The following is a 25,414-nucleotide window of genomic DNA, read 5'->3' as shown; positions in this document are numbered from 1 at the left end:
ATTAGAGTAAGCAGGCAATTAGCGGCTTCTGTTAACGCTGTGAACAGCAAGCTTTTTGAAATCCTTGGCCAAATCAGCACCTAGAAAGTGAGGACTTCTAATCTCCAAGAAAAAGTTCAGTGTGAGACAAAAGGTATCTGTTTTTATACTTAACTTGATAGAAAAAGAAAAAACAAAAGACCTGAAACAAGATGGCAGCTGGGGTCCTGGGAGTCCCAATTCCAGGGCCTGGGAAGTCTGAAGCCCACCGCCTTGGTTTTTATGAATTGTCATGAGGGGATTTCGTTTTCTTGGTTTCTAGAGATTTTGCTCCCAGGTGTAAACTGAGTAAAATTTATTATAGAGATGGAAGGCAGGGTTTACATCCCAGTGATAGCCAAATTAATTTGATGGGCATAGATGGCGCACCATCTACCACTGACCGCCCAGCTCCCCTGCCTGGTCTCAGCTTCTCTCAGTCTGGCTGGCTTCTCTCTCCTCGTCCTCTCTTTCCTCCCCCAACTCTACTCCCCCGCCCTCCCCTGGCAGGAGCAGAAACAACAACTCTCCCTTTAATCTACAGCCGGCGGCCAGACAGGTTTTCCCTCCTCTATAGTCCAACCCCTCCCGACAAGTGGCTCTCCCCCAGGGAGACAGCTCCCCTTCCCCTTCCTGAAGAGGACTCACGGGGCCAGCTGTTGAGAGTTTGGAAAAGAAAAAATTTTTTTCACATCTTTACACAAGATGGGAAAATCTCTGACGTCTAAGATGGTACCCGGCTATACTGCAGTGTTTATATTTTTTAATTGCTTTGTTCTGTATGGAATTTTTTAAAAATAATAACTAATGGTAGCGGGCATTTCTTGTTATTTTATATACTTAAAAAAAAAAAGACCTTCAAAATTGCAAAGCATTAGTGATCAGATCTAGGCTTCTATCTTCTATCAAGGATTCACACCAAAAGGTGGTTCAGTGAAGCGGCTGCAATGAGGCAGCACTGGAATTAGAAGAAGAAAAGGAAATCAGGTGCCTCGGATGGAGAGGGGGAGGTTTTGAAAACTCAGACCTAATAGTAACAGAAAACATCACCAACTCACAGCAACATATGTGGATTCGCAACTGTTTCCCTGAGAATGTTTCTTTTTGGAGAGGACTCTCATATTTGAAGACTCTGAGTAATGACAGGCAAAAAGTGAAGATGTCGCGGTGGCCTGACAGCCACGCCCCGGAGAGATGACCTAAGGAGTATTCTTCGGACTCTTCCATTTCACAAAGCTTTAGCTTCTCCCAGTATCACGTGCCCCTTTTCGGCTTAGAGGGGTTAAGGAATACTCGAGGGCCTCGTGCTCGCCTACCCATCAGGCTTTGGCAATCTGTGTCTCATTCTTGTCTTCACAATGTGTTCCCCTAAGTTTTGCCGGCTCACCTGTTTGTCTAGTTCCTCCTGAATCTTCCTCGATAAACCTGTCTAAATGATGCAAGAACTTCCTATCAAAAGAGTGTGTGATCTTCTCCGCTGCAGTCACACCCGGGCTCCGCAGCTGCACACTTGTCAGAGTTTCATTTGCTCCCTGCTCTCCTAGGTCCTCTCACTGAATTTCCTCAGTCCCCATTTCCTCTCCTCTCAGGCCCCATATCCAGCATTTCTTCATTTTTACAAGCACCTTGCCTCGCATAGGAGGTTGCTCATCTCCTCAGAGCTATGTGGCCCACTTACCTGCCACCATGTGTCGGGGGGGCCTTAGTCACATGCAGCCTGTGGCCCAAACAGCCCTGCTTATCCGGAGGACACTGCTACGGAGTCAGAGATCCCTGCTTACTTTTGGAGGGTTTAATTGTGCCTTATGCATCTTAGCCGAACTACTAAGCAGCAACAGTGGTGCTAATTAGCATATTTACATAAACATACAGACCGATACAATCACATTTCATTTGTTAACAGCTTAACTGCTCTCCACCATTGTCTAATTTGCCCTGGTTTCCCTTTCAGCTTTCATTCGCTCAACTTGTAAAGTTTTCAATTTATAATGATTATTTTAACTTAAGCAAGCCCGGCTCCTGTGTGACAGACAGTGACCGTCAAAAATCCACAGGGAAGGCTTCTGTTTAGCCTTTGATTTTATTTTGTTTTTATTTTGCTTTTTAAGCTGGAAAAATGTTCGACTGTGTGGATGATTTGTAAGCATACCTTACGGATCAACTTTGATCGCCCTTCAAATTTCCTGTTCTCCTTTAGACTTCTCTTGGCCTCGGAGGGGCTGGGGAGCCAGGCAGAAGCACGACTGAATGGCCCAGGTGATAATCCTCCTCAAGTTACTTCCCTCAATAATGGTTTTCACTGACAATTTTACTGCTCTGTTTTAAGCTTTCCCCATCCCCTGGGCATCTGTACATATGTCTATGATAAGCCTCATCCAGCCCAACAAAATTGGCCCCTCAGAATACAGACTACTCTATTTTTAAAAGCTCTTCTCTCTCTCTCTTTTTTTTTTTGAACATAACACTTGAAATGCATTTAAACAGAAAGTAATTGGGCTTTAAAGGAGAGCCATAAAAGTGATTTATTCATGAGTACACATTTACTCCTCTCCCAGTGGACATCCATCTGATGTTAATGTTCCTTGAGTGTATATCCTCAGCCCTTTTCTATCCTCACGTCTACTATGAACTTTTTATTCCAACCTTACTCCTTTCTACTGTGCTCCAAAGACCCTCAGATGTGCTGAAAGGGATCCATTGTGGGTACAGAACCACAATCTGGGAAACTCTGCTATCAAATAATAATGCTCCCTAGTCCCAATCACTGACTTTATTAGGTAGTCAATTAGGTATTTTTTAATTAGGGAAAGAAAGTTCTTCATTTTTTTCCCTGACGTTATTTGAAATGCACTTTTGTACTCATGCTGCACTGGTAGCAGGAACGCTATGGAAAGCATACCTTTTTCTTAGAGCCGTGGAAACTTCATTCTACAGAGAAGTAATTTCTATACAGAAATTTCTATAGGTCCCCCTCCCCAACACCCCAAAAGACTCACAGCAGAAGAAAGAACCAATGACAATAATGTTCCCTTCAGATAGTGTAGGTTTCAAAGTAAATTCATAAACATCAATTCATCTAAGCTTTTTTTTTTTAAACAGGTGAGAAAACAGGCTCAGAGAGTTAAGATAAAGGACATTATCAAGGTCACATAGCTTGTCAGTCAGTGTCAGAGACCAGGATTTAAACCATCACTTGATGATTCCAATAAAAAAAAAGAACAAATTCAGTCTCACAAATAGAAATCCAGCAATTTTCATTAACGCTTTGATGGGGAATCTTTTGTAAGCAATACTTACCAGTGAATGTGCTTTTCTTAGTTTAGATCTGTCCTGCAATTTCTTTTTCTTATCACGTGACTGTCGGCTGACCTCCGGGGTCATTTCATGTCTTTTCCTTCTTCTGTAAATTGGAACGCATTGGGGAAAGCACAAATATTATTTTAAAGCTTTGGTGTTGGCATAACTATTTGTCCACTTGATTTTGTTGTTCCTGTGGTTTAAAAGATTGTTTTCACTCAGCTGGAAACAAGCCAGATGTCCATCAACAGGAAACAGGTTGAATAAACTCTGGCACATCCAACAATTGAGGACTATGAGCCTTGAGAAAGGAAGGCAGAATGCTTCTTGATGTAACTGTGGGGTGATCTCCAGGACATACTGGTGCGTGAAAAATGGGGTAATAAAGTGTCATGTCATGTGTGCTACCATTTCTTTCAGAAAGGTGTGTGTGTGTGTGTGTGTGTGTGTGTGTGTGTTTGTTTATATTTTTTTAACTGGAAGGGCTGTACCACAACACTTTGAAAAACAGTTACCTATAAGCAGGATTCCCAATCAGGAACAAGCAATAATATGGAGGAGTAGGAACAGAAGCGAAACTTCTCCAAATACATCTTGTTTTGTATTTGACTTTGGAACCATCTCAATTTTTCCCAGAATTACAAAATAAAACGAAGGAAGAAAATTCCTAAAATCTAAAAACAAGATGAAACAAATGATCTTGTCTATCAAGTTGGTGGCATTACCCCACACAAAGGAATTACTTCATGGGATTTTAAGACAGTAATTTGTCTGAATATTCTTAGTAGTAAGGACAAAAACAAAGGTAAAGAAATCTTAAGAGGGGGGAGGGTATAGTTCAAGTGGTAGAGTGCATGCTTAGCATGTACGTGGTCCTGGGTTCAATCCCCAGTACCTCCATTAAAAATAAATAAATAAATAAACTTAATTACCTCCTCCCACCAAAAAAAAAAAAAAAATGTTAAGCTGTGTTTGTATCATTATGAGTATTTGTTTTTTAAAACTATCACATATAATAGGATAAAGTAGGGATCCACAAACTACAGCCCAGAGGGCAACTCAGACTCATGCCTATTTCTGTAGATAAAGTTTTATTGGAACACAGTCATGCCTATTTTCGCATATTGTCTATGGTGGTTTTCAGGCTATGATGGCAGAGTTGAGCAGCTGGGACTGAGATATGGATATGGCCTGCAAAACCTAGTGCATTTGCTGTCTGACCCTTTGCAGAAAAAGTTTGCCTAAAATAATGGACCAAGGTTGATCATCAAGGGCCACAAACATCAGAAAAGCAGAGACAACCAGAAATTATGTGCTTTATGATGGAAGTATATGATCATTATATACTCAAGCCTCTAGATCTGACCACCAGTGTGACATTGAACAGGAGGCAGAGGAACGTGTTCAGCTGCAGTGTTGGGAGGACAATCACCAAAATCCAGAAGGTGAGAAGTTTTACAGGATAAATGACTGGATTTCTATAACAAACAACATGCAAGGGGGAACAAAAAAAAAAAAAAGGACAAAGAGGAAATCTATGGATCGAAAACAAAACAAAGCAAAACTTATGTGACATGGATCAAATGCAATATGTAGGTCTTACCTGGAACCTGATTAAACAAACTGACGGTTTAAAAATATCAAACCCTTATGAGACATTCAAGGAAACCTGAAAACTGACTTGGTATTTGATTGACTTTATTAAGGAATCATTCATTGATTAGAAGTGGTATGGTATCAGGTTATGATTTTTAGACAGAGTCTATCTGTAAAGGACAGGCATTGAAATATGTATGAATGAAATAATCTGACATTTGGATTTGCCTCCAAAGTAACCTGGGGGAAGAGCAGAGTGGGTGAGGAATGAACTGGTCACGAGCTGAAAACTATAAATGCTGGGTAATGGTTACAAGGGGTTCTAGTCTCTCTACTTTTGCATATATTTGAATTTCTATTATAAAAAACTTTTATTGGAAAAAGATCGGCTTTGCCCAAATATTTCCTGATACTTGATTTTCAAAAATTTCCCCCAACCTTTATAAGAGATACACCTTAAACATTAAGACACAGTTAGGTTTAAAAATAAAGTGATGAGAAAAGATGTACCATGCAAAGAGGAAGCATAAAAAGGCTAGAATGACCATTAATATCAGATAAAATAGAATCAAGACAAAGAGTATTATATTAGTAAACATAAAGAGGAACATTTCATAATGATACAGGGATCAACTAAACAGAAAGACATAACTGTTGCAAATGTGTGTGTACCTAATTACAAAGCCTGAAAGTACATAAGGCAAAAATTAACAGACTTAAAAAGATAAATAGACAGTTCTACAATTTCTTTTAAAGTACATACACTATATTCACCAAAATAGAGGAGATGCTTGGACTCTTCAAAGGGTCAGTGCCACAGGGGAAAAAAAGAGGTGGGGGAACTGTTCTAGATATGAGACATAGCAAATGCAGTGGGGGTTCAGGTGGGGTTTAGTGCAAAAAAGAAAGACTATAATGGGCATTCTTGGGAAAACTGCAGAAATTTGACATGGACCAGGTATTAAAATATTAAAGAATTACTGTTCATTTTCTAAGATATGATGATACCAGTGTGGTTGGGTAGGCAAATGTTTTTATCTTAGGAGATGAGTGTTGAAGTTTTTATTTAGCGGTGAAAGTCTTTAGTTTACTTTCTTATGGCATGGGAAAAATATGTAAATATAGAGACACAGAAGATGAAGAAAAACAGCAAAATATTATCAGTTGTTGAGTCTCGTTGGAGAGTATATGAGACACTATATGCACTCATTTGCAACCCGCGTTTCTCACTTAACAATATACCCTGGAAATCACTCCTTACCAGTTCACAGAGGTCTTTCTCGTTCATTTTTACAGTTGTTTAGTGCTCCATTGTGTGAATGGACCATACATAGTTTACTCAACAAACACTCTCCTATTTTGAGCATTTATTTCCAATATTTCAGACTCATTAACAATGCTGCAAGAAACAAACTTGGGCTGATGTACTTTTGGTATTTTCAAGGTTTATTCCTTGAAGTAGGATTGCTGTGTCAAAATGTAAACACATATTACTTTTTGCTGGATATTATAAAATTTTTCTCCAAAAGATTTGTGCCAATTTATATTCCCACAAGCAATGTCCTAGGGTACTGGTTTGCCCACAGCCTCACCAACAGAATGTATTGTCAAACTTTAAAGTTTTTGCCAATCAGGTATTTGAAAAATGGCATGTTTGGTAGCTTTGTGCAAAAAAGCAACATGGAAAGGATAAACTAGAAGCTATGGATTGGTAAGAGGGAAAGGGTGGGCGAAGTGACAGTGCAGAAGTGGTGTGGAGGAGATGGGGGTGTGGTGCTGTTCTGGGCATGCCTTCTGCACATTTTTTGTGTATTTTATAAAGTTTTAACTTTAGAGTCATGTAACATACTCATCCTGAAGGAGATATTTTTTCAAGAAAGAACTCACATAACTTTTGAACACAGTTTTATGAGTATACACCCAAAGGCTAAAGGCAAAAAGAACCATAAACAAATACTGAATTTTAGTTAGTAGATTGTCTTCATAATGATATGGGTTAGCAATCTGAAATTAGTTTCAGAATTAGTAAGTCAATATATATTCTGTGTATATACTACATGTAATACCTTTTTATACAAAATTATATATGTACCTATAATATAAAATCAAAATTATATGTGTGCATGTATGTATGTGTGTGTGTATGTATGTGTGTGTGTGTGTGTGTGTGTATCTCTCACTGTCAGAGAAGGGAGGTGCAGATATGGAGAAGGAAAAGACTAGAACGAACCCTATGGTGCTAGATTGGAATCTGAGGTATTAAAATATTAAAAGAAGCTGTAATGTTGAAGCATTACAGCTACAAAATGCAAACAAATCCTAAAGAACAGGGCAAATTTACCAATAGTGGTTCATTTACTCTTCAATTACTTTTTGCTTCTATGTAGTTAACAGCACTTGTACTTCACAGTAAGTTCTGTTTTCATCTAGCCATAGACTGAAGAGCTAGGAAATTGTTTCTAAAAGCAAAGAAGTGGAGGAGGGTACGATTCTCACCCTTGCCAGCTTTGCTCGTTGGGGTCACAGTTGTCCAGGTAATTGAAGCGAATGATATCAGTTGGATGCTTGTCGGAGGATCGCCAGGGTGGGAGTTCTTTCTCCCCTGGGTGGTTCTTCTTTCTTAAAGAGGAAGAGGACCGGAAAGCTAATGAAGGAGACGGCTTTGCCTCCAGAGAACTGCTTGTAATTGGCTGAACGTCTGCGATCACAAACCCATCTTTTGGAGGTGTCTAGAAGAAGAAAATTTGATTATTTCTGGTCTCAAAACACTATAATAATAACAGCAGTAAAACAAAGAACATCATTGTCATCATCATCATCATCATCACCACAATGGCAATGATAACGGTGGCAGCGATCACAGGAACCACCAGCCCAGAAGGACCTGCTATGTGCCAGGCACTGTCTCAGGAAGTATTCATGCAATATTTTATTTAACCTTCACGATCACTCTAAAAGGCAATCGTAATTACTCCCATTTTACAGAAGAGGAAACTGAGAGAGGATGAATTAATTCATTTGCCCACTACTACTACCACCTAAGCACTAAGACACAGGGTCAGAATTTGAATCCAGGACTGTTCTGCTTCAAGTCCACATGCTGACCCTCTCTGTCCCATATTGCCACCTCTTCCACCACATCATTATATAGTTTTTCCACAATTGCAGTTAATTTATTCATAAAAATATACACATTCCAAAAAAAAGTACCCCAGCCCTAACTACCTATAACATACAGAGACAATTTCGAGTTATGTAGGCGTACACTTCAGATTTTATCAAGTATCAAAACCTCGACCATTCCCAAAGAATACTTCTGCTTTAATTGCCCAGACTGAAAGTCTATTTGTGTGTGTGTGAAATTTGTAAGGTTTTTATGTGGTTGTAGCCTAAGGGAAGTGGTACTGGTATGTTGAGAAGCCATTAAAGGCTTAATTTTTGTTCTTTAAGCGATTAGGGAAGCTTTGGTTGGTAAATTGGTTTGCTTGAATTGTCTGTGAAAATTAAAAAATCTCCCAGTCCCTCCAAGCAGAATCAGTTAGTTTCTTATCCTTGTTTCGACTGCTCTTTGTCTGCATTTCTATTACAGGATAGCACGTAGTATTCAGTGCTGTGATATTTGTTTATTTGTCTATATCCTGGGCTCCCAGAAAGCAGGGTTAAGATCACTGTACTCTTAGCACCTAGAGCATAACAGTATTTAATAAATATTTACCCATTTAATCAGTGATTATGGTAAAGGAAGAAGACATTTAACATTTATGGAATAGATAGCTCATTACTGGTTTAGCATTCAGTATTTTGTGCAGATCTCATTGTTCCCTCTTCCTCTATTTTCTGAAAGAGTTTATGTAGAATTGGTATTTCTTTCTTAAATATGTCACAGAATTCACCAGTGAAGCTATCTGAGTCTGGAGTTTTATAGAAAGTTTATTAATTCAATTTTAAATTGATGAAGATTTATTCATGTATTCTATTTCTTATTGAGAATGTTTTGGTAATTTGTGTTTTTCAAGCATTGTCCATCTAGGTTGTCAAGCTTAGTGACATGGACTTCTTCTGTTCATAATATTCTCTCATTATCCCTCTAATGTCTACAGGATCGGTACTGATTCCCCCACGTCTATTCTTGTTGCTAGTAATTTATGTTTTCCCTCTTTTTTCTCCTTGATCAGTTTAGCTGGAAATCTATTACATTTTTTTTGTTTGTTTTCAAAGAAGCAGCTTTGGTTTCACTTTTTTTTTTTTATTGTTTGTATGTTTTTAATTTCATTGACCTCAACTCTTTATTATTTCTTCCTTCTACCTACTTAGGGTTTAACTTACTCCTTTTCGATGAAGACTTTTTGAAATTGTTTGTTTTTTTTGTGGGGGGAGTAGGTAGCATAGACTTATAAACAGTTATAAAGATCATTCTGGTCCAGTCCTCTCATTTCAAGGTTGGGGAAATGAGTATTAATCCCTACCATCTACGCAACTCATCAAATGCATTCAAAAGCTCTGCTGAAGCACATGCCAGGTACCAGGTACTGGGGGGAAGGGAGACAGTGATGGGGCTTGAAGGAAGGTAAATTATGCTCTACTCTGGCAACTGTCTATGTTCACCATCTTTGAAGCAAACTTGGGGAATCACACCAATTATTCAAGTACTGACAGTTGACTCTGTTAACCTTAGTCAGATGGCTTTATTAACCTTCATCTTCCATAGGTCTATTATTTTAATCAATAAATTTAAGTTTATTAGTTGATTTTCCTAACTTTTGTTTTTCTGATATAGGTCTATTTCTTCAACAGAAAAACTGAAGTTTAATATAACAAAGTTCTCCCTACAGAAATGTAATACTAAGCAAAGATGTGGCAACTTTCTTGCATTAAAACTATTCATTATTTTAAAATATAGTTGTGCATAAATATTTTGTGGAAAAAGACTTCTTGCTGAAGACAAAGCATTAAAGTCAGTATTATATATAATATTCAAAACGTTTTTTCATTCTACAAGTTGGCTCATCACTTTTCTCTCCTCTGCCCCAGTCTTCAGCTATTGAATCCCATTTCCTGCCTACAATTGAGAATAGAGTCAAGGGAAGCCTTATGATAAAAAGAAGTCACAGCTATTGTCATTTTTAAAATAACTTTTCTACCACTGAAGTTTAAAAAAATTTTTTTGAAAGAAATCCTCGTGGAGAACACCAATTATTGAAATCAGAAAGACTTAGTTTTATCATTGCAATTATAACAATATTATCTATGCATAGTTTATTACTATATTAAATGTAGATGGATTCTACTTTGAGCAAACACAATAAAACTGAACTTAAATGGAGCACGTTAGGAGTTGACTATGCATATTCCAAAAGGATTCTTCAGTTTGAAAAGGATTCACTGCAGCTTTTTCACAGAAAACCCCTGTGGTTTTAAAAATCATTAAACATTTTAAAATTTGCATATAATTTTTCACTCATCTATTGTGCAAAACTCTGCATGTGTATAGATCACACCATAAAGAAAAGGCTCATAAAAAAACTCCCATAAGTTATCTAATTAACTGTGATTGTAAGAATGAATATAAACATTGGTTATAATGCATAGAAAACCACTAGAAAAAATTATGCTCACATTACTTTTTATGAGTCTATGTGAATGCTTTACATTGCTAGTTTCTAGCTTAAAAAGAACTTTAATGTGCCCGTGATGCCCTTCCCTAATTACTGATTTATTGGAAAAATCTTTCTTTACAAATGATACAAAAATAAACTTCAGCTTGTCTAGTAGAATCACAGAAAATGTCAATTGTTTAAAATTTGATGACCCGTAGGTAATAAATACTGCACACTGCCCACAGAGCCCCAGTGTCAGGACCGTGTGGTGCAGGAGTCAGAGACACAGAAATCCAGGAGTCTGGGCAGAGTCCTGACCTGGGCGGGAACCGCGGTTGGGGAGTATCAGATGACAGCTCTCAGCTGACGTGGGTATCTTGAAAAGGGTTGTCAAGTTCGCAGAAGAGGAGAATTTTGAAGTCGTAGTATCTTTCCTTTGAACCAACTGCCTCCCCCAACTTCCGGTTTGATCACTTAGTCTTAGTTCTAGAATTCCCAAAAAGCTGATTGTAATTTTGCTGGTTCCTTCCCCAGATGTACCTTGGGCTTGGTAACGGGGAGCTCTTTCACCATTTGAATATAGTGCTTCTTCCATATACCCTGCTCAAAGCGAGTCGGAGAGAAATTGATGTACCAGTTAAACCGTAAACATTTGAGCATCCAGAGCTGATCCAGTTCAGTTAAGTTCTTCCAATGCCAGCTCACCTGGAAAAAAAACAACAATTAAAAAAAAAACAAACTCTATTCAGTTTACATGCCTGCTTTCTCTAGGTTTTGAACTGTCACCCTGAACTGAGATCACTTTTTCGTCCTTTTCCTCTAAATCACAGCTTCATTACCTCCTACCTGAAGTGCTTCCTAGCCAAGCAGATGGATTTTTTTAAAAAAATATTAATTCAGACTTAGAATCAGAGTCAACTAATATTTACTGAGCGCCTATTAACCATCCTCACAGCAAACTAAGGAGGGAAGCATAATTACTATTCTCATATTGCAAATGAGGAAGCTGAGGCTCGGATAGAATTTGGGACATCCTAAAGGCTCCTGAAGGTCTCCATATGAAAGCTATATGAAGGGTACAGAAACTCAGGTCTGCACATTGCTTATTCTTCTCATGATGTGTTTCCATTTTCCCTCCATTCCTATGATTTAACTAAATATAAATTTTATGAAGGGAACACAATTGCTAATACTACATTGGCAGGTCCTAAACAACCTTTAAGATTCAATAGAGCATTAAGAATTTGTTCTGTACATTCCACTTCCACAGCATCACGGTCAATCCCACACATCCAGCACATGGTGGAGGTGACTCTACTATGTGTAGTAGTATTTATGGTAATTTACTTCAGGTTTTGAGTAAGTCTTGCTAGAAACTAGAGTCAAGCTCATATGTAAAACTGACACTAGGCATTCTATGTCTCTTATCATAAGAGTCACAAAGATGACATCTAACCTTCAAATTCAGGTTTCATTCTTGGAAAACTGGCCTCTTTTTCAAGATTAACCAAATAATGAACAATGTTTGAGTGCCAAAAAAATAAGCAGAATGCTCTATAATGGAATTTGCTACCCATACATCCATTTATCTCCCTTCCTCCCTCCTTCCATCCATCATGTACTGAGTTCCTATTATGTTTATCATTGTTTTATGTGCTAAAGATGAGATGTGCAGGAGAGAGGCATACAGGAGAGGGCACAGTTAGAAGAAATCACAGGTTGGAAGGAGGAAAAAGGTTAATGGGTCCAATAGAGCCCTGCAGGCAGAAACAGGAATCACATCTACTTTGTTCAACCCAGAAATGAAACTACACCCACCTTAATCCCCATATGGTTAGTTAACTCAGAATTCAGTCAAGAGGTGAAGTTTAGGAGGGAGGGGCTGGGGAGAGAAGTTTCTCAGTTCTCACCCTTTCCTTCTTTTTTCTTAGATCTTGTTTATACCTGGGTATTTAAGTTGTGGTTTCCCCAACTCCGGGGTAGATAAGGTTTTGTGTGTTTTTGTTTGTTTGTTGTTTTTAAACTAAGCAGGAATGAAGAGAATTGAAGGGTAGGTAAGAGCTTTCAAAACTATAAGACATTCCCCTTCCGTATTGTTAAACTGCTCAAAGCTCATCTTGGTGCAATGACTTCATTGTTTGCTTTAAATCTGGACAAATAACTGCTGCCTGTGTTTGCTCACAGTCGGTCCTGGGAATACAATACAATGCTGAAATCTTGCAAGACTGACACATGGTGCCTGTGGATGATAGGTTCAGCTATTTCAAATAACGTTTCCCTGGAGTGATGACATTCTCATTGTGGAAAAACATGAAAAATTCTGAAAAGCTTGAAGGAAAAAACAATAGCCATAACTCCCATCAATCAGAGATGATCATTATTAACAACCTGATAGAGTTCTTTTCCCTTCTATCTGTTTTCTAGGCACATACGGAACAAAATCGGGAAACTGTATACAATTTAAAAACATGCTTGCTTAGGGGGTGGGAAGGGATAAATTTGGGAGTTTGAGATTTGCAAATGTTAGCTACTATATATAAAAATAGATTTAAAAAAACAAGTTTCTTCTGTATAGCACAGGAAACTATATTCAATATCTTGTAATAATGTTCAAAGAAAAAATATGAAAATGCATATATTATGTATATGCATGACTGGGACACTGTGCTGTACACCAGAAATTGACACATTGTAATTGACTGTGCTCCAATTTAAAAAAATAAAAATAAAATCATGCTTTCTTCATTTTACATATAATAAGCACATCTGTTCTTTCAAAACATGTTTTGTAACGGCTGCATAATATTTCATTATATGGCTGTATGATACTCTCCTATTTTGGACATTTAAAATGCTGTGCTTTTTAAAAAAATTATTTCATTTTTGGAATAATACGTGTACATGAATACTAAATTCAAAGACACAAAGGGCCACACAGTAAAAAGGAAGTCTCTCTCACCCCTGCCATCTAGCCACTCATTTCCCTCCCTAGATGTAACCATTGTTACTGGTTTCTTGTGTATCATTCCAGAATATAACACATTCGGATATATTCTTTTTTTTCTTTCCAAAATGGTAGGACAACTTGGTACCTTCACTTTTTTCACTGATGATATATGTATCTTGGAGATGGTTGCAATTTATTTCACTAGTCCTCTAACAGTAGACATTTCCATTGTTTCCAACCTTTTGCTACTACAAACAGAGCTGCAATATTCTTACATAGACACAATTTTTGCATGTGTTGAAGTATACCCATCAGACAAATTCCAAGACATGGAACTGCTGAGGCAAAGGGAATCTTTATTTAAAAACTGACTACTACCAAACTGTTCTCCACAGTGGCTGTATCAATTTATCTGCCAGCAATATACAAAAGTGCTTGTTCCCCACGCCTCTGCCAAGATAGAATATTACCATTAAAAAAAATAACTCAGTCAATTTGAGTCATGAAGGATGGCATGATAATGAGGCTAAGCATTTTACATATTTTAGAAATGTCTGCTTTTCTTTCTGTGAACTACTTATTCACTGCCTTTGCTCATTTTTCTGCTGGGTTTTGATCTTTTTTCCCCCCTTAATATAGATTTATAGTATTTCTTCAAAAAGTAAGAAAATTAGCCCTTTGCTGGCAATATATTTTTTTCCCTATTTACTGTTTGGTTTTATTTATGGTGTTCTTTTCCATGGAGAAAATTTTAATTTTTATAGTCACAATTTGAAATCTTGCTTTCTTTATGCTAGTTTATAATATATATATATATAATATATATAATATAAAACACATGAAGCAAGATTTTAAGTTATATATTTTCTTTTGAAGCCCTAAGTATTATAGGATACTCAAAAAGGCCTCCTTCCCTATGTTTCCTTTGAGAACTTTAATGGTTTCCTTTAATTTCACATCAATCTTTTATTCTTCTAGAATTTTTTTTTAGATAGCCGCCCAACTGTCCCGATCATTTGTTGAATAATTTATCTATCTTACTGCATTCACTTCTTTAATTTAAAAAACTAAAGCTAACGTGTTACACATATGCGAATGCAGGGTAACAAGGTAGTTTGCGGTCTTACTAGATTCTATGAAAAGAATCAACAAAATGACTACCAGTTTTACACCTTAAATAATACACTTTGATACACCAGGGAATTACCTGTAAGAAAATAATGGTCAGATCCTTTTCCAGCCCCAGCCCCTGCCCCTCACCCCCATGAGCACATCTGCTCACTCTGAACTCTTTCGGTCTCATATTGTTTTGTGTTTATGTCATCAGCACCTTATTTTGAGTTTTTCTATTTATGAATGGGCTGCACTGTCTACTTGAGGATTTTGCTGTTCTGTGCTGCGTAATGTAAGACTGTTCTGCTGACGATGTTACCCATATGTGTCTTTGTCTCCCCTACTAGCTGATACTTTTTTGTGGACAGTAGTGGTGTCTTATACATCTTCCCCTTTTGAGCACAAAATGCAGAGTTAGACACAAAGGAGACGGAGGTTAATTCCAACTGTGCAGACCAAACATACTGACCATCTCATCAACTCCTTGGTTCTGTGAGTGTGTATTTTTTTTCCCTCAAGTTTCAGAATTTTCTAGGCTGCCTTTACAAAATGCTGGACACTGCTTCATTGTTCTCACCTGTGCACAACGACAAAGGCTTCGGGGGTCCAGGAAAGAAAAGATGTATAAAGATAACACCCTAGGAAGCTTGGTAGTAAAATCCAGCGCTTCTGCCGGAATTTTTTCCTGAAGCTTTCGACAGCAGAACTTTTGCTGTGACAGGGAGCAGCGTTCTAACAGGCCTGTCAGGATTCTTCTCCTTTGAGAGTCTGTCCATTTGTCAAACTGGAAAAAAAAAAAAAAAAGCAAAAGGGAAAATAAACTCCAGGTTTAGTCTGCTACCAGAGATTTGTCATGCAAAAGAGATAAGAATGGCACAGAAAGCGAGTTTAGTCATTTATTCTGAATGGATAGCATATATTTCTTTCGCAAATTAGTAAACTCCATGTTTTTCCACTTACCTGTCCTTTCTCACGTTTACATCTGTGAGCACGTGCAAGACCAGCGTGTGCACAGAAGTGTACTTGACCTCAAAACTTTTAGTTACGTAAGAACAATAAGCTGGAGGCTGGCCATATTCATAAACTGAGAATATGTATACTTTTAAAAGACAATTCTTCCTCAATTTATAATGGGGTTACATCCTGATAAACCCCTTATAGGTTAAAAACATCACAAGTCGAAAATGCATTTAATACACCTAACCTATCAAACATCAGAGCTCAGCCTAGTCTACCTTAAACGTGCTGAGAACACTTAACATTAGGCTACAGTTGGGCAAAATCGTCTCACACAAAGCCTGTTTTATAATAAAGTGTTGACTATTTCATGTAATTTATTGAACAGTGCACTGAAAGTGAAAACCAGAATGGCTGTCTGGGTACAGATGGTTGTAAGTGTATTTGTTGTGTACCCTCGTGATCACATAGCTAACTGGGGGCTTCCCAGCATCAGAAGAGAGAATCCTACCACATATGGCTGGCCTGAAAAAAGAACAAAATTTGAAGTTTGAAATATGGTTTCTGCTGAATGTCTATTACTTTTGTACCATCTTAAAGCTGAAAAGTCATTAAGTGGAACCATCCTAAGTCGGGGACGTTGGCACAACTTCAAGAGAAGACGCCTGGGCAGCCTCTCCCCACCCCCCAAGTTTCTGTATTAGCTCATTAGTGATTAAAACTCCAGGACCAGAAACAAACCTTTGTGTTCACACTGGAGATAAGGTATAAGGAGCACATATTCCTGAGAAGGGGAGCATGTGGGGTTGAAGTCCTACTAATACGTAAATGATTGATATGACTGGAGAGAAAACACTGATGGGGGACCTGGGAAAAAAGAGTGCCAGAGACAAGAAGTACATGCCAAAGCGACCCGGGGCATGCCAAACAAAAGCTTCGGTTACTTCACAATTTTCGGCAGAGATAACCCCAGACTGGTTCCAAGATCAGTGACGGGTCAGAGGGAAGAACTTGAGGGCTGGCCAAAACCAAAAGAAAGGGTCTTATGGGAACATCTAGCAGCTGAAGGAGTCATTAGCAGGGTATAAAACTCTCCTTTCTCCACTAGAGAAGAGAAAATAGAGAAATCTGGGGCAACTTGTGTTTGTATACTAGTGCATTTCACAGATGGATATTTATTAGTTATTATAAAGTAATCAGAATTTTATAATGCACTTTAGTTGCAATCATAAAATACACTGACCACCTAAAAAGGCATATAAAGCAAAAATGTATTTTTATAAGCTTTATGACAAGTCAACTTCCTTATAATCATAGGATGTATTTTTTAAATTAGAAGGAATACTTCTTGATTAAAACTATGCACTGTGACAGATCTATTCAGTGACCCAAGAATCTCACTTTGGAGACTAATTCAAGAGCAGGGTTGGGGGGTAGGAATTCTAAAAAACAACAACAACAACAACAACAACAAAAAACCCACCAAAAACCTTAACTTACAAACAAATGAATAAAATGTATTCACATGTGAGTGTTCCCAGATTTCTTTTATGCCTGTTTCTGCATATCCATAATCTACAACTCCCAGAGACTTCTCTCCTTTGGGGATGGATTATTAAAATGAACAGAGAGAAGCCAGACCAGAATGGCTGAGCCCAGGGCCCAGGAAGCTGCACTGACCCATAAAATGAAGAGCCAGTGGGGAGGCGTATGGAGACAGAAGAGCGGTGGAGCTTGCGCTTGTAGGGACTTTGGGGCTCAGACTCTAATTGACTTTGTAGCAGTTACAGATGAGAGGGAACTGGGGAAGGAAGGAGGGAGAGCTGAGAAGCACCATTACGAGTTTTGAATTGGATCCCCTGTGATTCCTTTGAGAGACAAAATGAAGATTGGTATTCATTTTTAAAAATGACTTTTGGGCAGTGCTCTGTAGCTTTCTAGAAACTGAGCTACTTGGGGACCCAGGATGATTAAGGTTACAAAGAAATTTTTATGTGATATTATTATCACTGCAAAAAATCAGAAATAACCCCAAATGCCTAACAATAGTGGACCAGCTAAGCAAACTAATATATCAACATGAGAGGAGAAAGTATGGCATTATGGATGGATGGTGGGTTTGGGAATGAGGCCCTTGGGAGTCTCCCTTCCAACATTCTATTATTTCTAATACGCTTCGGAAATAAATGAATAAATCCCAGCTCTACCACTAACAACCTCTTAATTTCTTCGTTTATACATTAAGAATAATCATACCCCAATTGTAAGGTTGTTCTGAGGATTAAATAAAACAATATGTGTATAGAAATCCTAATTGAGTAAATGACTCATTGTAGACACGGCAGCTAGTATTATAAAATACCATGGTCATGTTAAAACAATAAGCACGTGAGATAAACCAACGTAAAACGAATAGATATGTAAACAGTTAAAAGGCATGAGATCACCCTGTTTGTACACTGACAAGGATGGGAAGTATGTTTGGAATGGCTGAGGTTAGCTCATTTGCTTTCCTTGGTGCCCACAAAAAGAGAACGACCTCAGCTTGAAGAACAAGTGATTTAAAATGAATATAAAAGAACATTAGTATTATAAAGTGCTGAAGAAATCCATAAAAGAAAACATTAAAACCTTTTCCTCTAGAGATTAAAGAGATAATTACATTGGTTCTTCATTTATTTCCCTGATTACAACCGTCAAAGGTAATTTATATTTGGCTTTCATAGGTGTTCTGTGCCTGGAGGGGTTTTCCTTTCTAATTGTGTTTATTTAGGCTAATAGAAAACGAATTTGCATTCCTTGAACTCCTACCAATTGAAGGTGGGTAGGTGACTCACAAGAATGCTTAACAGTTGGGGGGAAATCCCTTTGGAATTTAAAAGGTGCTAGGAATAATCCAAAAAGTAAATAATCCCTGGAGGAGTTAACTGTACAGGAATTTGGTAATCTCCCAGTCTCTCATGCATCACCTCTCAAGTGAAAATAGCCTTAACACTGTAGCCAGGGATCTGATGTGTGAGACTGGGGAGCAGCTAGGACCATTTTTCTATCCTGGTATCATGTACGGTACCTCACTTCACAGTTAGTTCCTTTTGAATATTATATATTATATTATATTATATTCTGCTATACTATCTTATATCATATAATATAATCCTAATTTATAACTACTTTAATGCCTTTTTATAGGGCTTTTTTGGCAAGAGAATTGTGAAATCCTCGTTTTTAATATTACATATTATATTGCATTATGTTATATTATGCTATGTTACACTGTCTTATATCATATAGTAGAATTCTATTTTATAATTATTTTAAATGTCTTTTTATAGGGCATTCTGGAGAGAATTGTGAAACCCTCTTCTCAGAGTAGTTGTTACAAGGATTCTTGCTGCACTTTCGGGAAGTGAGGATGGTGGCTAGTGCCTCTCATCTCACACTGAATGGCAAGGAAGGTTCCCGGGGTGTGGGGGACGAGATGAAGAAAGACACTTCTTTTTTTTTTCCTTATTGGTTATATGATCTTAACTTGGTTGAGTTTCTGAATCCTATGATCAAACACTTAATTTCGCAATTAAAGCATGAATACTTTATTGTTTTAAAAGTTTCAAATAGGCACTTACAGAAGTAAGTGTGAAAATCTGTTATGATTCCTCACAATCAAATCTCACTCCATTCCCCAGTAATAACCAGTTTGCAGTTTGATGCTCAAGCATTTCTATGTATTTACATATACATATACATACACACACACACACATATATCCATCAATAGGGAAGCAGTTAAATAAATTAAGAGTATACCCATCCCATGGAATATACACAACAGTTTAAAAACAAACGAAGGAGGTAGGTATAGCTCAGTGGTAGAGTACATGCTTAGCATGCACAAGGTCCTGGGTTCAATCCTCAGTATCTCTATTAAAAAAAAAAAAAAAAAATATATATATATATATATATATATATATATACATACACACACATATATATATAGCCATAAATGTCCTGATGTGCAATGAACTCCAGTGCATAATATTTTCTCCAATCATTCACAGTAGAATGGATATGCCATAATCTACTTATTCAACGATTTATTCAATTTCTACTGATACCATTTAGGATGTTTCCAACACACACACACACACACACACACACACTGCAAAATACTTGTGCATGTTTTTTCATGTCCCCTGTGAATATTTCTCTAGTCTGGATAAACACGCATAACCATGTTTTCAATCCTCTTGGGTAGAAGAGACTATTAGGTGACACTCCTGAGGAATTTGATGAGTAAGACACGTTGCCCAGAGAGGGATGACTCAAGGATGGACAACAATCACTAAGACTCTGTGTTTCCTTTGAGGAAGAGTGTGAAAGTCTTCATTTGTACTAAGGGTAGTTGTATCTTGTTAGATAAGAACATAAAGTTGTTACAGTTTTCCTTTGCAGGTTTAAGTATACGCATGAGGGGTGTAGATGGATGTTACATGCGCATGAGGGGTGTAGATGGATGTTAAGTGGTTAAGTGGACGGACCGTGCCGGTTCTTTAGCCATCATTTCTCAGATCCAAACCCACCTTCCTATACTCTGTGGACATGGGAGCTTGGTGCTCTGTGAACCATATTTCTCCTTTGACAGTTGGCTCTTGGTTAAATGCTGCTGGTGGGAAGGGGGGCATTAGAAGGAAACTGAGGAAGTAGATCCTTACTTCTTTGCTTCCTTGCTGCTCCTGGCACTGTCCCCCTAACTCTTCACCCTGGCCGTCGCAGTTGACTCCTGTATCCTGCTTTTTCCACACTCCCAGAACCATGCTTCCTCAGATATATCAGCATCAGCTGGGCATGACACCATCTACTTTTTACTCCTTAGACGTCTAAGTCCTCTAGAAGGATGGTCCCAGCTCCAGAGTCCTCTCTCTGGGCTCCTGAGGTATCAGTGAAGCTGGTCATAGCTACTTCCTGCATCTCTATCTCCATGGTACCTCAGTGGTACCTCAGTGTTCTCTTTTTGCCTTTTCTAGTATTTGTTTAACCTGTTCTATTCATTAAATTGTGTCTGTTAAAATAACTGGTATGATTTCTATTTTTCTGACAGAACCCTAACTGTTATATACAGAAAATACCCATCAAACGTCCCAGGCAATGAGCAATCACGCATTACCTTATGTACACACTGAATTCTTTGGTCTCTATGATGATGTAACATAATAAAAAAGTAAGTATACTTTCAACAGTTACCCATTTTCCAAGCAGGGCTCTTCTTTCTTCAAATAACTACAATAAATAAAAAAAGAATGGAATGACTTCATATTTCATGGTTCAAAATACCCGTTACAAAAAAGCATCAATAAATAAATACTGGGCAGTCTTTTCATTATATCAACTGAGTACAAAATGACAGATTTTATACCTGAGAAGGTACTTTATGATTTTGAACTTGGGCAAAGTTTCGCTTTTTCCTCCATGTAGGATAACTCACCTTAAAGAAGAAGTAATCATTTTTCTTAAAGGCAAGGCATAGGAAAAGAATGGACTTGTAAAGTGAAATCATTTTTGGAATTTGAAAGGAGATGCAAAAACTGACAAAGGAAAAAAATAGGAAAATGGAGAACCTCCTGCCAAATATTTCAACATCAAAAGTATGAGAACTTGTGAAATTTGCAAGGGAGAGACTCTGTTTTTACATCTCCATGTGGACATGTATCAGTGGGTATACACGACATATGTCTGCAGCTTAGAAATCTGTGTGCGTGCACCTCGGCACAATGTGAGTGGTATTTATATATTGGTAAAGAGGTGATTTTCTGAGAATTAATCATTTGTGTATTTGAATGAGCGAGGGAGGGACAACTAGTGTGAGAATGCTTGGCAGGGGAGGGAGTTCTGGGGAGAGGAAGCAAGAGAGAGTCATGAACAGATGTGAACGTCTCTCTCACTCCCACACACACACACCCTCCGGCAGCTTTCAGAACCGGGCTCAGTGTTTCCCCCTTCCTCTTGGCACTAACTTCTCTAGCACTGTCAAACGTTCCTACTTGGAAAGTAGCTCAGGCCTATTTCTTCCCTTTTGGGTGGAGGAGGATGAGAAGCTGGCTTTGTGCTTCCAACAGATAATGCTTTCTTCTCATTTTTAGACTCTCAAACTCTAGTTTCAAAGGGCATTCAAAACGGAGACTGAAATAATTGGTTCAACAACAACCTCAAGACCTGTAAAAGGTCATCTTTGATACCAACCGTAGAATCTCACACATCACAGGTAGACACATTCTGTACTTTAAAAAGAATACCCTTCTCCCCTCCCCCCAATTAACTGCCACCTGGGCTACTAAGGCTGTCAAAACACAGGAACAGATAAACTCACAATTTCTAGATGAAAAAAGGAGAGAACCTATAGAACACAGAAGATTCAAAAATCTGGATTCGAATATTTCCTGAACTCTCCTGTATCTAAGCAAATCTTATCAATCCTCTAATTTCCAACCCTGGTCACTGGCACCAGCACTTTGCTGATGCCCACTGATCTGGCTCCTTCCATATGCCACCTACAGCCCACGCTCTGCCTGGACTACTGGGTTTGCTGTTTGCTCTCCAGGTGGTCCTGTTCCTTTCATCTTCCCACGCAGATTACAACCACTTTGTCTTCTATGCTCTGCAGTCTTGATGGCAAGCCCTGAATAAACACCTGCTGACTGAACAACAACAAAATGTCTATGGTTTCTGAGGCTTTGGCTTTGACTTCAGAAGTCATAGAAGTTCAGTGCTCAAAGGAATCCTAAGATCTTTTTGTTCAATTCCCTTATTTTAGAGAGGATAAACAAGGCCCAATTGGGTTACATTTATAGATTTTTTAAAAAATCATTGGTTCCAGACTGTCTGTGCAGCTCAACTCTGAACCTGGTTCTTCACTAGAATCCTGCTGTTCCCTGACTTCCAGTCCTACATTCTCATTGAACTGCTGCCAATGCTTTGGCCTGACAGTGGGAAGAAAAAAGGTCCCAAGACCACAATCTCCTTTCAAAAGGAGGCTGGGATGACCACCATGGTGTCCAATGACAATGGGGGGCGTTGGTAAGAAAGGGGCACTGACTTGAAGGGAAGAAGAGAGTTAGCAAGAAGGTGGCCGGAAAGGAATAGGGTGGGTGGTGGGGTCTTTAGAGGGCCAACGACCAAGACTAAGCAGAAGCCGAGCAAATCCATTTCTTCACCAAAAGGCATTTAGACCCAAGTAGAAATGGATGGGAGTGCAGAGGGGGAGGAGACATGCCAGACAAACTCAGATCTGGTTCTGACTGTACCCTCAACAAGAAATATAAGTGGGGACAAATTTCATTGTCAGGTCCTTGGTCAGACTCAGAATCATGTATTCTCTGGTTTGGAGCAAGTCTTTATTCCAAAGATTTGCAATCAGGTCTTTCATCTTAAGGAGCTGGGAAACAGTATGACTTCAGGTGGAAATATTAGAATGGATTTTTTTTTTCCTTGCAGAATGCTGCAGTCTGTTTACATCACAGTTTACTCAGAGCATGCTGTCATGTCAAAATCCCACGGTTGATATTTTAGTCTGTTGACACTGCAGTTACATATTGCACCATGTGACATCATTACAGTGTAGGAGTAAGACATTTGGGGGCTCCTAAATGATGACTGATGGATGGTAATTAGATGCTTTTTCTCAGAACACCCTTTTAACATGTACTGAACTAGACGTGTGTACCATACTCCAAAAGAAGTGTTGATCACTTTCAATTAAAATACTGGATGGCAAAGAAATGCATAGTTTTAAAATATTCGCCTCTCAAAGTTCAAAATGCCTGAATTATTTTCTAATCTGCTACATTTTCCTAAACTGATGATGCTACTTTTTTTAGGCGTGTACATTTGAATTTCATCTCTACTTAGAGCCTGCTGTGAAATTAAAATCCTATGATTCTGTTTCAGTCTGAAACAGCTACATATTTCACATTTTTACTGTAGAGTAGAAAAAAGGCAAAATCAAAAACCAAAACCAAAAACAGAACCTCAAAATTACACTGATCATTCATGACATATGCCTGGTTGCAGAAGTGTAGAAAAGTCCTTATAATTATTGTATGGACATCTTCTGGCCAGTTGTATTCTTGGGCATTTGTTTTTAATCCCTTTCACACAGTCAGAATGTTAGATCTGGAAGGGAACTTTGAGGTGGTCTGATCCAACCCACTCATTTTTCGAAGGAAGGTAGTAAAGACCAGAGACATCAGTGACTTACTGAAGTCACACAGGAAATTAGTTGAAAAGCTGATCTGGAATCTGTATTTTCAATTCTCAGAGTTATTTTTCTTTGTTTGCTTTTATTTATATATGTTTTTAAATTGTTTTAAAATTTGAAATATTATTGCACTGTATAAAGTAAAAAATAAGAGCTCTTTCTTCTTGAGCTTTTTAAATTTTTTTTTTCTTTTTTGGGGGGGTAATTACGTTCATTTATTTATTTTAATGGGGGTACTGGGGATTGAAACCAGGACCTCGTGCATGCTAAGCACACACTCTACCCCTGAGCTATACCCTCCCCCGAGAGCTCTCTCTTCGAATAGACCTCCCTCCCACTTCCCTATGCCACCCAACTCTTTGGGGCAACCACTATTAATAACGTGCTACATGCATATGCATATTCCAAGGGTGTGTCTATGTCCATTAGGACACACACAGATGGGTACATACACAAGCCAAGATTTTTAAAAATAATTTTACTCCAACCTAGAACCTAACTGAACCAAAATAAATTTTTTGGAATCAAATGGGAGTTGTGAACAACAAAATAAATACTATCTCTAGAAATTATCATGAAATTTGACAAAAGCTATTCAGGAACTGAGATAAGGCCGTGGCATGCTCGCTGTGATGCACTGATCTGATCCACCTCCAGAACTGAAGGATTTACTCCCTCAACTGTTAGGAGTGCTGCTGGCTGATAGCCAGGAGCTTGCGAGATCTGCCTCGTCCACGATCCCATCCGCCACATGGTCAGTGTGGCGCAAGACTCGGAGGGTCTTCAGGGTGTCCTGTGGGGTCTGCAGAGGCCTCGTTGCAACTGCCTGACAGCCTGGCTTCTTCCTCTGCCCCACATCTAAGTCCTGTCCTTCCCTTGCCTCCTAGGTCTTGATCCTGAGAGCCCTCCCACATCAATGCCCTACACACCAATCTGAGAGTCTGCCTCGCTAGGAACCCAACCTGCGGTAGGCAATCAGACCATTAAGATACTTTTTCTCCATGGCTGCTAAATCGATCAAGACTTTGAATTTTTCAAAGAAAATCTCTGAAAATCAAGGCATCTAACAAATACGTATTTCAGTTCAAGTCACTTTTTCACACGTGGGTAAAACCTTTACAATTCTATGGGAAAACATTTCAAAACCAAGCACTGGAGTCTCCTGGAGGGTGGAAGCAGAGAAGCTGTTACAGAAACTGTGGGAGAGCAAAGAGCATTGCCAACAGGTGCTCAATAAGTAACTGCTGAGTTGAATAAAAAAGACTTTCAATAGACTTGCTTGTTCGTCAGGCTTGATGAAGGCTGGATTTCTCTCATTCTGTGCCTCTCCTTTTGTTTCTCCTCATGCCTCTTTTTCCCCTGTTTCTCACTCTTTTTTCCTCACTTCCTTTATCTTTTTCCTTTTCAGTCTCCCTCCCTTTTATTTCTCACTATTCTGATCGCGAAGCTGGCTCCTCTGTCTCTCTCCCAGATTTGCTCATGTTTTGCATCAGAGGAGGAGAAATAGGAAAGTACGTAGAGGGAGGGGCCAGGATGGATGCTCCAGCTTTGCCAGAGCAATGAGCATATCTGTTAGTTCAGAGAGGCAAAGGGTCAAATCCAGACTCAGGAAGGAGAGGAGTGGGGACAAAAAGATGAGTCC

At 38.6% G+C, this 25,414-nt stretch overlaps 1 protein-coding gene across 4 annotated transcripts in view; it reads right to left on the bottom strand.

The window, feature by feature from the left end:
- Window positions 1–25,414, bottom strand: part of FBXO16 (F-box protein 16) — a 45,283-nt gene that overhangs the window by 10,345 nt on the left and 9,524 nt on the right. For 3 of the 4 annotated variants that reach the window (XM_010967813.3, XM_010967812.3, XM_045504912.2), the window contains 5 exons: window positions 20,763–20,798; window positions 15,146–15,352; window positions 11,049–11,213; window positions 7,408–7,640; window positions 3,316–3,418 (listed from right to left, as the gene is read on the bottom strand). In XM_010967813.3, coding sequence (XP_010966115.1) covers window positions 3,316–3,418; window positions 7,408–7,640; window positions 11,049–11,213; window positions 15,146–15,352; window positions 20,763–20,798 — 744 coding nt within the window. Of the gene's footprint in view, window positions 1–3,315; window positions 3,419–7,407; window positions 7,641–11,048; window positions 11,214–15,145; window positions 15,353–20,685; window positions 20,799–25,414 lie in introns of those variants that run through there. The other variant, XM_074355519.1, reaches the window with a different exon arrangement.

Source organism: Camelus bactrianus, chromosome 31, assembly GCF_048773025.1.
Source record: "Camelus bactrianus isolate YW-2024 breed Bactrian camel chromosome 31, ASM4877302v1, whole genome shotgun sequence".
Classification (NCBI taxonomy): Eukaryota; Metazoa; Chordata; class Mammalia; order Artiodactyla; family Camelidae; genus Camelus; species Camelus bactrianus.
The sequence above is the reverse complement of the archived record's forward strand: the minus strand, read 5'-3'. Positions and strand labels throughout refer to the sequence as shown.